Below are 17,815 nucleotides of genomic sequence, written 5' to 3'. Positions count from 1 at the left end.
CTTACCAAAGGCATGCAGTAACAATTTGAGTGTGATGTAAGCTTGGACCTTAAATCCTACTGAATACCTCTTAACCTTCTTCCCTTAATGCGATTTCAAATTATTGGTATTGAAATCCGCCTCCTCCGTTTTGAAAATGATGACAGGCGGTAATACTAAGCATGCGCTAATTATTTTGCGAAGCCAGTTTGACCTGGCAGTAATTCAAGGCAGGCGCATACTATATGCCCTGCGGCAATTCAAAGAAATACTGTATTTCTAGTGCTGTTAAATTAAAAAAAATTGTATTCTGAGTAAAACCGTATTGACCACAGAAAATTATTGGTAGCAATAACATGTTGACTTAAATTTGAATGTAAATGGAAAAATAAGCTAGCTCCATGGACATGTGTTCTCAGTTGTACAGATTCAAAATGAAACACATTTTGAAAACGACAGTAGGATAATGTATAACTTGAGCCCTTCTAAAGAGATAGTACTGTAGTTTTCTAATGAATAGAACACAGACAGGTAAAATCCCATTGAGATCAAAGATCTCTTTTCCAAGGAAGACGTGGCCAAGAGGGCAGCAGCAAGATTACAATAAAAACAGTAAACAACACAAAACATCACATTTACAACATTAAAACTTGCTCATATGACACATGTGCATATAGACAAGGTAGACTGCAATCCTTTCACAGAAGCTTTATGTGGTAGCTTTATGTGGGCCTACCGAGGATGTCGTAGTGGTTTGTGCAGCCCTTTGAGACACTAGTGATTTAGGGCTATATAAGTAAACATTGATTGATTGATTGAAGCTTTAAAGTCATTCAATGTAACAAGGGTTTGAAGTTGAATATTCGATTGTAGGTTATTCCAAGAAAACCTAAATGCTTTCTTGCCCACTTCAGTTTTTACTTTGGAGATGACAAATTGCAGAACATTCGTTGAACGAAGATTGTGACTTCCTTGCTTTTTTGTTAAAAGACAAGATAGATAAGATGGAGTGACACAAAGAATGGTTTTGTGGATGAAAACATACCAATGATTGAGGCGTTGAGCACATAAAGATGTCCAGTTAGCCATTGAGTATAAGACACAATGGTGAGTAAGGGGAGCGCATCTGGTGATGAATCTCAGTGCCCCGTGGTACACACTATCCAGCTTGTGGAGACAACCAGCAGTAGCATTCATGTACAACACATCTCCATAGTCAATTACAGGTAAGAAGGTTGTTTCCACCAATTTCTGTATCACAGTAAAAGAAAAGCAAGGCTTGTTTCTATAATAAAATCCCAGTAAAAGTTTCAGTTTTTTTACAACATACTGAATGTGCTCCTTAAAACTCAAGTGGTCATCAATTAAAAATCCCAAATATTTAAAAGAAGATGCTAGGGCTGTGAATCTTTGGGTGTCCCACGATTCGATTCAATATCGATTCTTGGGGTCACGATTCGATAATATATCGATTTTTTTGATTCGATTCTCGATTCAAAAACAATGTTTTTCTGATTCAACACAATTCTGTAATCATTCAATTCATAGGATTTCAGCAGGATCTACCCCAGTCTGTTGACATGCTAGCAGAGTAGTAGATTTTTTTAAAAAAAAGCTTTTGTAATTGTAAAGGACAATGTTTTATCAACTGATTGCAATAATGTAAATTTGTTTTAACTAAGAAATGAACCAAAAATATGACTTATTTTATCTTTGTGAAAACATTGGACACAGTGTGTTGTCAAGCTTATGAGATGCGATGCAAGTGTAAGCCACTGTGACACTATTGTTCTTTTTTATTTATTTTTATAAATGTCTAATGATAATGTCAATGAGGGATTTTTAATCACTGCTATGCTGAAAATATAACTAATATTGATACTGTTGTTGATAATCATTTTTGTTTCACTACTTTTGGTTTGTTCTGCGTCGTGTTTGTCTTCTCTCAATTGCTCTGTTTATTGCAGTTCTGAGTGTTGCTGGGTCAGGTTTGGTTTTGGAATTGGATTGCATTGTTATGGTATTGCTGTGTATTGTTTTGTTGGATTGATTAAAAAATATATATTTTCGCTTAATTTTTTTTTTTAATCGTTTTTTTTTTTTATTAGAATCGATTCTGAATCACACAACGTATTCGATTCGGTTCGTATTCTAATCGATTTTTTCCAACACCCCTAGAAGATAATAACATAATTTGTTGCCCATTTCTTGTTAAAATGTTTTCACACAGTGCTGATCTTACAGTTTTTGATGTGGTAAAGAATATACACTTTGTTTTCTCTGCATTTAAAACCAGTTGAATATAGCAAAGTTGTTCTTGTACTCTGTCAAATGCATATTGTAGATATTTAAAGGCCTCAGTAGGAGTTGGTGCTGTGCAGTATATGACACTATCATCAGTATAGAAATGGAAAGTTGAGTTCGGAATATTCTGTCCAAGATTATTTATGTAAATAGTGAATAATAAGGGGCCCAACACGGAACCTTGAGGGACACCCTTTTTCACTTTCAGTACGTTTGAGGAGGAACCTTATATCTGAACAGCCTGAGTTCTACTTGTGAAGTAATTTGCAAAGCATCCAACTGCTTGCTGAGAAAAACCAATAGCTGAAAGACGTTTGATTAAAATTACATGATCAACTATTGGTGTTTCTCGGCAAGCAGTTGGATGGTTTGCAAATTACCTCACAAGTAGAACTCAGGCTGTTCAGATAGAAGGTTCCTCCTGAACATCCATCCATCCATCTTCTTCCGCTTATCCGAGGTCGGGTCGCGGGGGCAGCAGCCTAAGCAAGGAAGCCCAGACTTCCCTCTCCCCAGCCACTTCGTCTAGCTCTTACCGGGGGATCCCGAGGGGTTCCCAGGCCAGCCGGGAGACATAGTCTTCCCAATGTGTCGTGGGTCTTCCCCGTGGCCTCCTACCGGTTGGACGTGCCCTAAACACCTCCCTCGCGTGGCGTTCGGGTGGCATCCTGACCAGATGCCCGAACCACTTCATCCGGATCCTCTCGATGTGGAGGAGCAGCGCCTTTACTTTGAGTTCCTCCCAGATGGCAGAGCTTCTCACCCTATCTCTAAGGGAGAACACCGCCACCCGGCGGAGGAAACTCATTTCGGCCACTTGTACCCGTGATCTTATCCTTTCGGTAATGACCATAGTTGAGGATGGGAACGTAGATTGACCAGTAAATTGAGAGCTTTGCCCTCCGGCTCAGCTCCTTCTTCACCACAACGGATCGGTACAACGTCCGCATTACTAAAGACGCCGCACCGATCCGCCTGTCGATCTCACGATCCACTCTTCCCCCACTCGTGAACAAGACTCCTAGGTACTTGAACTCCTCCACTTGGGACAGGGTCTCCTCCCCAACCCGGAGATGGCACTCCACCCTTTTCCGGGCGAGAACCATGGACTCGGACTTGGAAGGACTGATTCTCATTCCGGTCGCTTCACACTCGTCTGTGAACCGATCCAGTGAGAACTGAAAATCCCGGCCAGATGAAGCCATCAGGACCACATCATTTGCAAAAAGCAGAGACCTAATCCTGCGGCCACCAAACCGGAACCCCTCAACGTCTTGACTGCGCCTAGAAATTCTGTCCATAAAAGTTATGAACAGAATCGGTGACAAAGGGCAGCCTTGGCGCAGTCCAACCCTCACTGGAAATGTGTTCAACTTACTGCTGGCAATACGGACCAAGCTCTGACACTGATCGTACAGGGAGCGGACCGCTACAATCAGACAGTCCGGTACCCCATACTCTCTGAGCACTCCCCACAGAACTTCCCGAGGGACACAGTCTAAAGCCTTCTCCAAGTCCACAAAGCACATGTAGACTGGTTGGGCAAAATCCCATGCACCTTCAAGAACCCTGCCGAGAGTATAGTACTAGTCCACAGTTCCACGACCAGGACGAAAACCACACTGTTACTCCTGAATCCGAGGTTCGACTATCCGGCGTAGCCTCCTCTCCAGTACACCTGAATAAACAATATATATCTATAGATATATATAGATATATATTGTTTATTATATATATCAGGGGTCCCCGGTACCGAGCTGTGGCCCAATTGAATAATTTTTTTATTCATTTTTATTTAAAAAAAAAAAATATATATATATATTTTTATTTTTATTAAATCAACATAAAAAACACAATATACACTTACAATTAGTGCACCAACCACAAAACCTCCCTTTTTCATGACAAAAACGTACCTTTTCCATGAGAAAGGAAAAAAAAAAAAAAAGGATCACCCGCCGGGCCGCGGGACAAATTATTAAGCGTGGTCTACGGATACAAAAAGGTTAGGGACCACTTATATATATATAAACAATAAGACCAAAAAAAGGGGTTGTCTAAAAACATTTACACGACAATAATTAAAGTTTTTTTTTTTTTCAAAGATTTCAAAAATAGATTGACGTCGTTAATCCAATAGGTAAATGTGGGTTTCACTTCAAGTAAATTACCGAGTGTGCGTATCAGCTGTTTTCGCGCCACGGTTAGTGTTGCATTCTGGGAGGAAATAAGATGCCGGCATAAAGGAGCAGAAGAAAAACGCCTGCACAGCGCGGGGAGGCGGGATTCTCAGCCAATGGGAAGCTGCAGCCTCAAGCGAGAGGGGCGGGGCTAGGTAGCAAGAGTGGAGCGCAAGCGTACCTCCATGCTCATTGTGTGCATGTTTAAAAAGCAATTACGAAGCATCTTCAAAACTCGCTAGTTGAATTCCACATTTGGAAAGCCTTGTTTTCCCTACAGCAGCACTAAAGGTAAGTAACGTTTTTTTTTTATTTTATTTTTATTGAGTGAGTTCCTGTCGTTGGCGAGTTGTTTCGACGTAAGCCCACATGAGTGCGTGTTCATCTGTGATTGTACCCTCAGCCATTCGGGTTTAATGATGATTAATTAAAACGGATTCCGCCAAGTAATGTCACTCCGTCTGGATCAAGTTTCCAAGCTATGCGTGGCAAAGTCACCCATGCGGAGGATGACTCGTTAAAAATGGAAGTTGGAAAAAGAAAAAGCAATGAGTCGGCATATATATACATATTAAATTATCCCGATGCTAATTGTCCTCCGTGTGTGATTGACATTCGCAGTGGTCACATGTGGTGTTGATTTCAGCGCACTACGTCACCGCTCTCTTCCTATTCTTCCTCCCCCTCAGCACTATCGTCATCATGACTGACAGGAAGGCCGTCATCAAGAATGCCGACATGTCTGAGGACATGCAGCAGGACGCCGTGGACTGTGCGACCCAGGCCATGGAGAAGTACAACATAGAGAAGGACATTGCTGCCTACATCAAGAAGGTACACCACACTGCAATATCATTAAAGGCCTCCTGAAACCCACTACTACAAACCACACAGTCTGATAGTTTATATATCAATGATGAAATATTAACATTGCAACATATGCCAATACGGCCGGGTTGGTTTACTAAATTTCGCGCGAATTATCCTGCTGAAAACATCGCGGTAAGATGACGCGTGCGTGTGACTTCACGGATTGTAGCGGACATTTTGGTCAAGCACAAATCCCAGCTATAAGTCGTCTACTTTAAATGCATAATTACACAGTATTCTGTACTTCTGTTGCTGAACCTTTTGCAATTTGTTCAATCAATAATGGAGACGTCAAAGAAGAAAGATGTAGGTGGGAAGCAGTGTATTGCGGCCGCCTTTAGCAACACAAACACAGCCGGTGTTTCCTTGTTTACATTCCCGAAAGATGACTGTGAAGCTTTACTATGGAACAGAGCGGTCAAGCGAACATGATTCCCTACCACATGTCAACCGGCAGGTTTCGGTGAGAAAATGGTGGTAATAAGTCGGCTCTTACTGTAGACATGAGCGGAGAGCTTGCGTCCTCCTGCAGCTGCGGAATTTCTTGCCTCCTCACACCGGCCGCCCCCGATTGTCGGATGCTTACACCGTGGAAGAGGGGGAAAAAAAATAATCTCAGCCCGGCTGCCTTCGCCTCGTCGAGAAATGTGGCTTCCCTCGAAGACACTGGCGGTCACCACACCCGTGGCCACACCCCTCCGACTTTCAGGTTGTACAGGTACGACCATATAATCTCACTAAAACACTAGTAACACAATAAGCAGATAAGGGATTTTCCAGAATTATTCTAGTTAATGTGTCTAATATCATCTGAATTGCTCCCACTGCCCTCGTCATTTTTTTTTTCTCTAGTTCTTCACTCTCATTTCCCTCATTCACGAATCTTTCATCCCCGCTCAAATTAATGGGGAAATTGTTGCTTTCTCGGTCCGAATCGCTCTCGCTGCTGGTGGCTATGATTGTAAACAATGTGAGGAGCCCCACAACCCGTGACGTCACGTGCACATCGTCTGCTACTTCCGGTACAGGCAAGGCTTTTTTATTAGCGACCAAAAGTTGCGAACTTTATCCTTTTATGTTCTCTACTAAATCCTTTCAGCAAAAATATGGCAACATCGCGAAATCGGGGATAGCCGGTCCATTCTATGTCATACTTGATCTTTTCTATTTTTGCTGAAAGGATTTGGTAGAGATCATCGAAGATAAAGTTCGCAACATTTGGTCGCTAATAAAAAAGCCTTGCCTGTACCGGAAGTAGCAGATGATGTGCGCGTGACGTCACGGGTTGTGGAGCTCCTCACATTTACAATCATAGCCAGCAGCAGCTGAAGCTATTCGGACCGAGTAAGCGACAATTTCCCCATTTAATTTGAGCGAGGATGAATTCGTGGATGAGAAAATTTAGAGTGAAGGACTAGAAGAAAGAAAAAAAAAAGGCAATTGCAGTGGGAGCGATTCAGATGTTTTTAGACACATTTACTAGGATAATTCTGGGAAATCCCTTATCAGCCTATTGTGTTCCTAATGTTTTATGGAGTTAAATAGTACCTGAAAGTCGTAGGGGTGTGGCCAGAGTCTCTGAGGGAAGTCACGGCAGCTGCAGCAGGACAGAAGCTCCGCTGATCTCCTGTAAAAGCCGACTTATTACCACAAATTTCTCACCGAAAACTGCCGGTTGACATGTGGTCGGATCCATGTTAGCTTGACCGCTCTGATCCATAGTAAAGCTTTACCTCCGGGAATTTTAAACAAGTGTTTGTGTGGCTAAAGGCTAAAATCTTCCCAACTTCATCTTTCTACTTGGACTTCTCCATTATTAATTGAACACATTTTAAAAGATTCAACAACACAGATGTCCAGAATAATGATTAACCATGCGATTAAAGCAGACTACTTATAGCTTGGATCGGGCTGGAAAATAATGTCCGCTACAAACCACACAGTCTGATAGTTTATATATCAATGATGAAATATTAACATTGCAACATATGCCAATACGGCCGGGTTGGTTTACTAAATTTCGCGCGAATTATCCTGCTGAAAACATCGCGGTAAGATGACGCGTGCGCGTGACTTCACGGATTGTAGCGGACATTTTGGTCAAGCACAAATCCCAGCTATAAGTCGTCTACTTTAAATGCATAATTACACAGTATTCTGTACTTCTGTTGCTGAACCTTTTGCAATTTGTTCAATCAATAATGGAGACATCAAAGAAGAAAGATGTAGGTGGGAAGCAGTGTATTGCGGCCGCCTTTAGCAACACAAACACAGCCGGTGTTTCCTTGTTTACATTCCCGAAAGATGACTGTGAAGCTTTACTATGGAACAGAGCGGTCAAGCGAACATGATTCCCTACCACATGTCAACCGGCAGGTTTCGGTGAGAAAATGGTGGTAATAAGTCGGCTCTTACTGTAGACATGAGCGAAGAGCTTGCGTCCTCCTGCAGCTGCGGAATTTCTTGCCTCCTCACACCGGCCGCCCCCGATTGTCGGATGCTTACACCGTGGAAGAGGGGGAAAAAAAATAATCTCAGCCCGGCTGCCTTCGCCTCGTCGAGAAATGTGGCTTCCCTCGAAGACACTGGCGGTCACCACACCCCTCCGACTTTCAGGTTGTACAGGTACGACCATATAATCTCACTAAAACACTAGTAACACAATAAGCAGATAAGGGATTTTCCAGAATTATTCTAGTTAATGTGTCTAATATCATCTGAATTGCTCCCACTGCCCTCATTTTTTTTTTCTCTAGTTCTTCACTCTCATTTCCCTCATTCACGAATCTTTCATCCCCGCTCAAATTAATGGGGAAATTGTTGCTTTCTCGGTCCGAATCGCTCTCGCTGCTGGTGGCTATGATTGTAAACAATGTGAGGAGCCCCACAACCCGTGACGTCACGTGCACATCGTCTGCTACTTCCGGTACAGGCAAGGCTTTTTTATTAGCGACCAAAAGTTGCGAACTTTATCCTTTTATGTTCTCTACTAAATCCTTTCAGCAAAAATATGGCAACATCGCGAAATCGGGGATAGCCGGTCCATTCTATGTCATACTTGATCTTTTCTATTTTTGCTGAAAGGATTTGGTAGAGATCATCGAAGATAAAGTTCGCAACATTTGGTCGCTAATAAAAAAGCCTTGCCTGTACCGGAAGTAGCAGATGATGTGCGCGTGACGTCACGGGTTGTGGAGCTCCTCACATTTACAATCATAGCCAGCAGCAGCTGAAGCTATTCGGACCGAGTAAGCGACAATTTCCCCATTTAATTTGAGCGAGGATGAATTCGTGGATGAGAAAATTTAGAGTGAAGGACTAGAAGAAAGAAAAAAAAAAGGCAATTGCAGTGGGAGCGATTCAGATGTTTTTAGACACATTTACTAGGATAATTCTGGGAAATCCCTTATCAGCCTATTGTGTTCCTAATGTTTTATGGAGTTAAATAGTACCTGAAAGTCGTAGGGGTGTGGCCAGAGTCTCTGAGGGAAGTCACGGCAGCTGCAGCAGGACAGAAGCTCCGCTGATCTCCTGTAAAAGCCGACTTATTACCACAAATTTCTCACCGAAAACTGCCGGTTGACATGTGGTCGGATCCATGTTAGCTTGACCGCTCTGATCCATAGTAAAGCTTTACCTCCGGGAATTTTAAACAAGTGTTTGTGTGGCTAAAGGCTAAAATCTTCCCAACTTCATCTTTCTACTTGGACTTCTCCATTATTAATTGAACACATTTTAAAAGATTCAACAACACAGATGTCCAGAATAATGATTAACCATGCGATTAAAGCAGACTACTTATAGCTTGGATCGGGCTGGAAAATAATGTCCGCTACAAACCACACAGTCTGATAGTTTATATATCAATGATGAAATATTAACATTGCAACATATGCCAATACGGCCGGGTTGGTTTACTAAATTTCGCGCGAATTATCCTGCTGAAAACATCGCGGTAAGATGACGCGTGCGCGTGACTTCACGGATTGTAGCGGACATTTTGGTCAAGCACAAATCCCAGCTATAAGTCGTCTACTTTAAATGCATAATTACACAGTATTCTGTACTTCTGTTGCTGAACCTTTTGCAATTTGTTCAATCAATAATGGAGACATCAAAGAAGAAAGATGTAGGTGGGAAGCAGTGTATTGCGGCCGCCTTTAGCAACACAAACACAGCCGGTGTTTCCTTGTTTACATTCCCGAAAGATGACTGTGAAGCTTTACTATGGAACAGAGCGGTCAAGCGAACATGATTCCCTACCACATGTCAACCGGCAGGTTTCGGTGAGAAAATGGTGGTAATAAGTCGGCTCTTACTGTAGACATGAGCGAAGAGCTTGCGTCCTCCTGCAGCTGCGGATTTTCTTGCCTCCTCACACCGGCCGCCCCCGATTGTCGGATGCTTACACCGTGGAAGAGGGGGAAAAAAAATAATCTCAGCCCGGCTGCCTTCGCCTCGTCGAGAAATGTGGCTTCCCTCGAAGACACTGGCGGTCACCACACCCCTCCGACTTTCAGGTTGTACAGGTACGACCATATAATCTCACTAAAACACTAGTAACACAATAAGCAGATAAGGGATTTTCCAGAATTATTCTAGTAAATGTGTCTAATATCATCTGAATTGCTCCCACTGCCCTCATTTTTTTTTTCTCTAGTTCTTCACTCTCATTTCCCTCATTCACGAATCTTTCATCCCCGCTCAAATTAATGGGGAAATTGTTGCTTTCTCGGTCCGAATCGCTCTCGCTGCTGGTGGCTATGATTGTAAACAATGTGAGGAGCCCCACAACCCGTGACGTCACGTGCACATCGTCTGCTACTTCCGGTACAGGCAAGGCTTTTTTATTAGCGACCAAAAGTTGCGAACTTTATCCTTTTATGTTCTCTACTAAATCCTTTCAGCAAAAATATGGCAACATCGCGAAATCGGGGATAGCCGGTCCATTCTATGTCATACTTGATCTTTTCTATTTTTGCTGAAAGGATTTGGTAGAGATCATCGACGATAAAGTTCGCAACATTTGGTCGCTAATAAAAAAGCCTTGCCTGTACCGGAAGTAGCAGATGATGTGCGCGTGACGTCACGGGTTGTGGAGCTCCTCACATTTACAATCATAGCCAGCAGCAGCTGAAGCTATTCGGACCGAGTAAGCGACAATTTCCCCATTTAATTTGAGCGAGGATGAATTCGTGGATGAGAAAATTTAGAGTGAAGGACTAGAAGAAAGAAAAAAAAAAAGGCAATTGCAGTGGGAGCGATTCAGATGTTTTTAGACACATTTACTAGGATAATTCTGGGAAATCCCTTATCAGCCTATTGTGTTCCTAATGTTTTATGGAGTTAAATAGTACCTGAAAGTCGTAGGGGTATGGCCAGAGTCTCTGAGGGAAGTCACGGCAGCTGCAGCAGGACAGAAGCTCCGCTGATCTCCTGTAAAAGCCGACTTATTACCACAAATTTCTCACCGAAAACTGCCGGTTGACATGTGGTCGGATCCATGTTAGCTTTACCGCTCTGATCCATAGTAAAGCTTTACCTCCGGGAATTTTAAACAAGTGTTTGTGTGGCTAAAGGCTAAAATCTTCCCAACTTCATCTTTCTACTTGGACTTCTCCATTATTAATTGAACAAATTGCAAAAGATTCAACAACACAGATGTCCAGAATACTGATTTACCATGCGATTAAAGCAGACTACTTATAGCTTGGATCGGGCTGGAAAATAATGTCCGCTACAACCCGAGACGTCAAACGCACGAGTCATCATACAAGTCATCATACACTTGGCGGGAAATTTGAAATTGCAATTTAGTAAACTAAAAAGGCCGTATTGGCATGTGTTGCAATGTTATTTCATCATTGATATATAAACTATCAGACTGTGTGGTCGGTAGTAGTGGGTTGCAGTAGGCCTTTAAAGCATTTTTTTCAAAGCCACACAGTCTAAATAACTAATTTTTTATTTATTGTTTTGGTGTAAATGGTGTCCATAATTCAGAACATTAGATAATTTACATATAATTAAGATGTTTTATTGTTTTGAAGAACATTGTCAATTAGTAGCATTTTAATGTTTGTCAATTCATTTATACAATTGTTTGTGCTATTTTTATTCATTCTATTACTAATTCTGTCATTTGCTGCTGCTATTTATTTTTTTAATAACTTTTTTTGCATTTGAAAACAAGAAAACTAAATTGTGTATTTTTATGAAAGGTTTGCTGATGCATGCTTTTGTTTTATATTTGTGGGTATTTTTTTTATATATTAAGTTTTTTTTTATATTTAAATTGAATTCTAAATGCAAATACGTAAGTAAATTAAAACAAATATGGCAGCACGGTGGAAGAGGGGATAATGCATCTTCCTTACAATACGAAGGTCCTGGGTTCGATCCTGCGCTCGGGATCTTTCTGTGTGGAGTTTGTATGTCCTGCCCGTGACTGCGTGGGTTCCCTCCGGGTACTCCGGCTTTCTCCCACTTCCAAAGACATGCACCTGGGGATGGGTTGATTGGCAACACTAAAATTGGCCCTAGTGTGGGAATGTTGTCTATCTATGTTGGCCTGTGATGAGGTTGCGACTTGTCCAGGGTGTACGACACCTTCCGCCCGATCGTAGCTGAGAGGCTCCAGCGACCCCAAAAGGAATAAGCGGTAGAAAATGGATGGCTGACCATGAAGCACACAGCCATGATAATGTCTTAAAGGGGAACTTGACCTTTTTTGGGAATTAGTTCACAACCATTATGAAAGACATGACGGGTGGATTTTTTTTTTAATGCGTTGTAAATATTAAATACATTTGATCAAAAGTCAGTTTACAATGGAGCCTATGGAAGTCGTTTAATTCTTCCTGCAGAGCCCCTAAAAAAACATCCAAACACCTCCACTAGGGTTTTATATACATGGTGTAATTATATATGTAATGTAGTAACGGCCACATCTATTATTATAATAATAATAATAATGTATTTTGATCATTTTAAGCATATATGGTGCATTAGTTTCCAAAACCCAACTCAATGTTTGTTCATCACTGATTACTTGCTGCAGACTTAATAAGAGCCAACAAACATTATAAAACATAACTTACTGCACGATGTCTTCTGTCATTAGCAGGCCGACTGCTGCAATGTTCATATTTCAATTTAGGTGAGAAATTTCTCATATTTAAAAACGGGGTCAGGGGCAACAACACTTCATGTCCTTCTCGCCATTTCCAAGTTCGAAATGGATGTCAGTGTCTCAATTTGTGGATTATATTCTCAGCCATGTAGTTTCCAAGTGACCTGCATGATTAATGATCTACAATAAATTTACACGGAGAAAGGAAGCGAGGAAGCAGCAGACCACTCGATGTAAACATAGGCACACGCGCTAGTGGTCACGCTGCTGCTATAAATAGTATGTCTGCCTTTGCCCTGCATGATTACAATCTCACCAATACTTGGTCAATATTCAAGTCATGAAATGTAAATTGAGTATTATTGGTGCTTTTTGAATAGTTATTTAGATTTTATGAGCGTAACAGAGGGCTTCACGGTGGCAGAGGGGTTAGTGCGTCTGCCTCACAATACGAAGGTCCTGCAGTCCTGGGTTCAAATCCAGGCTCGGGATCTTTCTGTGTGGAGTTTGCATGTTCTCCCCGTGAATGCGTGGGTTCCCTCCGGGTACTCCGGCTTCCTCCCACTTCCAAAGACATGCACCTGGGGATAGGTTGATTGGCAGCACTAAAATGGGCCCTAGTGTGTGAATGTGAGTGTGAATGTTGTCTGTCTATCTGTGTTGGCCCTGCGATGAGGTGGCGACTTGTTCAGGGTGTACCCCGCCTTCTGCCCGATTGTAGCTGAGATAGGCGCCAGCGACCCCGAAAGGGAACAAGCGGTAGAAAATGGATGGATGGATGGATGGATGGAGCGTAATAGAGGACCTCCCATTGCCTCCTCTGTAAGCAGACTTTTATATTCATTTATTTAATATTTAGAATGCATTAATAATCCATTTGATTATCTTTCATAATAATTACAATAGGTAAAATAAAAAAGTGCAGTTAGTTCCGCTTTAATACTTCTTAAAATTGAAGATAAGAATTGACACATTTTCATATTTTCTAAACTGTTTGGCAAAGCTTATTTTTAAAATGTATTTTGAACTTTTTTTTCCAGTCAAATGTCTTATTTTAATACTGTACAAGAATATTGAAACACATTTTAATATGAAGCCACAGCCAAAATAAAACATTTAGATCCGTATAATTTTTATTTTTGCAACTGTTATTTTAAGTATTCTAATTCAATGTGTCTTACTCCTATTACAATATGTACCCTTTTAGATCATAAATATATTGAATTAAAGATTTGACTTAGCTCCATCTATTCACTGTCCACTAAAATGTTGACCTTTTTTTAATTTCAGGATTTTGTCTTATTTATGTATTAGTTGATTTAACTAAAATTTATGCAGGTGAGAGAGGCTCCAGCAATCCCAAAAGGGACAAGTGGTAGAAAATGGATGGATGGATAACTTGGAAAGTGTTGTCTTTGTGTGGACCACTTAAGGCGCAATTTGAAAATTATGTAATATATGAATTATGGATACAAAGATGTGAATGCATTAGCCATTAATTGCTTATTCGCTTATCTGAATAAAGTGCAACCAACCAACACTTCAGTTTGAATTAACAACAGGAAAACATTTTCTGCTCATTTTCAACATTCAAGACATTTTCAACATTTAAACAGATTTACCTGCTACTTTTGCAGTTTTTTTTTTCAACATAGAAATAAAACTATAAAGTGCAACCAGCATCTCTTCAGGTTAATTTAGTTAGGTTAGACCTGCAACTAGTAGCATTTTAATAAAGAGCAGCAGTGGCTCAGAAAAGTCAACAAGTGCAAATACAACAACTTTCAGCTATTGCACGATTGCAAAGACCACAACAAATCCAAAAACCACAACATAAAGCCATAGCAAAACTATATGCTAAAACACAATCATATAAAGACAACCTACAGCAGACAAGTTTTGCTGACTCACCACAATGGCTAAGAAAACGGTGTAATGAATGATGTTGGAAAAGAAAGTGAAGTATATAAATAACTTGTTTTTTATTTATTCATTAGGAATCATATACTATTGTTCATCACACTGTTTTTAAGCTCCCCACCTCAGCTTGGTCAGTCCGAAATTTGCTCCGCTGTCACTTCAGTTTTGTCTGTTGCATCCTTTCTGGTTGAAAGTAGTGTTGCAGCTTTATAATATTGTGTTGTGGCTTTTGCGATCGTGCTGTAGATGAAAGTTGTAATGTAATCAAAGATATTGTCTTGTTGCGTTTGTGTTTTGTTGTGATCATTCTCGGCCACCATAGCTCTCTGCCTACCTTGTTTTGATGACTAATGGCGTCGGGCAGACAGACTTGAGTAACTTTTAACGCAAATTTATAGTTTGCTGTTTTTAAATCTAATTTTCTTTTTCTAGTATCGAGAAAATCGATATTGCCTTTTTTTTTTCAAAAGGATTTTTAATCGATACTGATCTTCCGGAAGTGCAACTTGCCGAGCACAGATCGATTTAGTCGAATTTTAGGAATATAAGTCATTACACCTAATAATTATTCAATTAGTACAAATGGTTGTTATTGAACAGTAATATATAGTTTAGCACCTGGTGTAATGTTGGAAGAGACAAATGAAGAAAAACTTCATTAGTTAAGTTTTGTTCAATACCACTTCCGTAGGTAGCAGTGTTGTGCACAAATTATCTTTCAAAACGGGTTTTGATGTACATTTTATGAATAAAACCATGTGCTGCTTATTGTACTGTAATTTTTGGGCGATACAGCACAACAGTATTTAGGCTGCATCCAACACCAAAAATAATATTTTACAATATTTTGTAAATTTTTATTTCCATACCTAATTTGTTTCCAAACTGTCACACAGCAGTAAAACGGCTGCTCAAACAAACCAGAAGTCCTTGTCATGGACCCAGAAGCTGCGGAAGCTTGCTCTCCAATCTGCTAAACAAACTCAATAACTCCACGGTGGCGTTTTGGTTACTTTACGAAACTAAAACAATACAAAATCGTGCTATTGTAAGTTAATAGTATTAACAGACTTAAGATGTCAGCATATTTGCTAATGTTAGAATGCTAGCTTGATTTCAATTACATTAGTACATACAAATATGCATGAAAACACTCCTACAGACATCACATGTGGAATTGTTTATGTATGAAGTGTTTGTTATATTTTTGTAAAATTTACAAACGTTACTTGGAGTAATGAATGAAGAATACTTTCGAGCAGAGACACAGGGGGTGGTTATACTTCCAGTTCAAGGCACGAAACAGGAAGTACATTGTAGACCTGAAGTGAGCAAAGTCATCGTACAGACGGTGCCATAGCACAAACGATAACACACCTTTTCAGTGTCTGTCGGTGTTTGTATGAAAACTATTTGTTGAATACAGTACAACTGACTGACTGATTGATTGAAACTTTTATTAGTAGATTGCACTGTACAGTACATATTCCGTATAATTAACCACTAAATGGTAAAACCCGAATAGGTTTTTCAACTTGTTTAAGTCTGGGTCCACGTTAATCAATTCATGGGTGTTGGTGAAGAACAATCCATGAATTAGTTGCACCGTTTTATAAATCGCATTGTTCAAAACATTAGAAAAAAGTAGCGGCTCATAGTCTAGATGAAATGCGTAGTAAAGAGTCTCCTAATATTAGGCCTGCTTTAGTTGTTGTAGTCTGTCTATTTTTTTATTTATTTTTTTAAATTTCTCAACTGTCATCTTTGTAGGAATTTGACAAGAAGTACAACCCCACCTGGCACTGCATCGTCGGGAGAAACTTCGGCAGTTACGTGACCCACGAGACCAAGCATTTCATCTACTTCTACTTGGGCCAGGTGGCCATCTTGCTCTTCAAGTCTGGCTGAGACCTTTCCCCGCGGACGTCCATTTTTCTTTTTGTCTTTCCTTGTTTTGCTTCACGGGGAACGCGTCGGACAACGACATAACATCACGATGCGAAACTGGCTCGTGCACAGTTGCATGGACGGTACTTTTAATTGTACTTTTGCGTAAGATTACTTTTTTGTTGATTGCCGTTTGAATGCAAGTACGTAATAGAGTTAAAATACCGATAAAGTAACGTCGTTGTCAACAACACATTGTCATAAGCGCTGATTGGTTTGCTTCAGTTTGGAGTTGAGGTGTGACTGCAACCATTTGGTAGAAGATTCTTAATTTAGAGTCTAATAAGTTTGTGCGATTTAATTTCCCCCCCGCAATGTGAAGTGATGGTTCTTGAGCATTTTTATTAAAAAAGTGTCACTGTGAAAGTCGCTTGAATCTTTAGTCGTCTGTCGGCTAGCTTGCCTTCACGCTTTCTGCACGTTAAAATAATTTTTAAAACGCATGTCGTATTTTTTTTTTTTTTGGTTTTTTTTATGTTACGAAGCCAACTTGGCTTGTAAAAGACCTTTTTTTTTCTCGCTAAACTGTTTTCTTCGAAAGCTAGTAGCACAGTTAGCCGGGTAGTCGTGTCGTTTTAAAAGTGACGTCGCTCTCTTTTTTTTTTTTTTTTTTCTGACCGAAAAGAAGCATTTTCATTTTTTGATATATTTCTTTTGGCGGCAATGCGAACCCAGTTGCTAACAAAATGTGTCGATGCTAGCTTAGACTGTCATATTGTTTCATTTTTGAAAGGGAAGTCTTCCTGTTCCGAAAAGAAGTCCGTATTGTTGCTTTCTCTCGTACGTGTTGTTGTCGTCAATCTTAGCGCTGTTCCGATACTCTTACAATTTGCACAAATCCTGTGCCTGCCATTGCTCTCAACAGTATCGGGCTCGAATACAATTGCACATCGTTAGAACTAGGCAGTATCTTGCTAAAAAACCAAAATAATGGCATAAAAATAATAAAGTAATTGATGACTTACTAAACTGGCCTTTAGCGTCTTCATTTGATGAACGGACAGTGTTTTAACCATTTAACCTAGCGTCATTACGCTTAGCCTTCCTGGGCATACCATTCAAACAGCCTAGCATCTAAAGTTGCTCTTTTTACATACTGTAGAGCACGGGTCACCAACCTTTTTGAAATGAAGAGCTACTTCTTGGGTACTGTTTAATGCGAAGGGCTACCAGTTTGATACACTTAAATAAATTGCCAGAAATAGCCAATTTGCTCAATTTAACTTTTTAATAAAAAAATGTATATACATAAAAAAATGGGTTCTGCTTTACATTTTTTTTCCTTTTATGGAAGGTTTCTTGGAAAGAATAAATGATGAAAAAAACACTTAATTGAACAGTTTAATAGAGGAGAAAATATATATTCTATATTGTCGAGAAAACAGAAGCTACAATGAAGAATTAAATTAAAATGTATTTATTCTTTACAATAAAAAAAAAACCTTTAACATTGATTTAAATTGTCAGGAAAGAAGAGGAAGGA

The 17,815-nt window shown here is 40.2% G+C and overlaps 1 protein-coding gene across 1 annotated transcript; it reads left to right on the top strand.

Annotated features, from left to right (window-relative positions):
• Positions 1-4,559: 4,559 nt before the first annotated feature.
• On the top strand, positions 4,560-17,301 carry dynll2a (dynein, light chain, LC8-type 2a). Its single transcript, XM_061877406.1, has 3 exons — positions 4,560-4,754; positions 5,153-5,297; positions 16,156-17,301. Exons 2-3 carry the CDS (start codon positions 5,166-5,168, stop codon positions 16,291-16,293), a joined length of 270 nt encoding a protein of 89 aa, XP_061733390.1. The 5' UTR covers positions 4,560-4,754; positions 5,153-5,165; the 3' UTR covers positions 16,294-17,301.
• Positions 17,302-17,815: the final 514 nt, after the last annotated feature.

Source organism: Nerophis ophidion, linkage group LG18 (assembly GCF_033978795.1).
Source record: "Nerophis ophidion isolate RoL-2023_Sa linkage group LG18, RoL_Noph_v1.0, whole genome shotgun sequence".
Taxonomy (NCBI): Eukaryota; Metazoa; Chordata; class Actinopteri; order Syngnathiformes; family Syngnathidae; genus Nerophis; species Nerophis ophidion.
The sequence above is the reverse complement of the archived record's forward strand: the minus strand, read 5'-3'. Positions and strand labels throughout refer to the sequence as shown.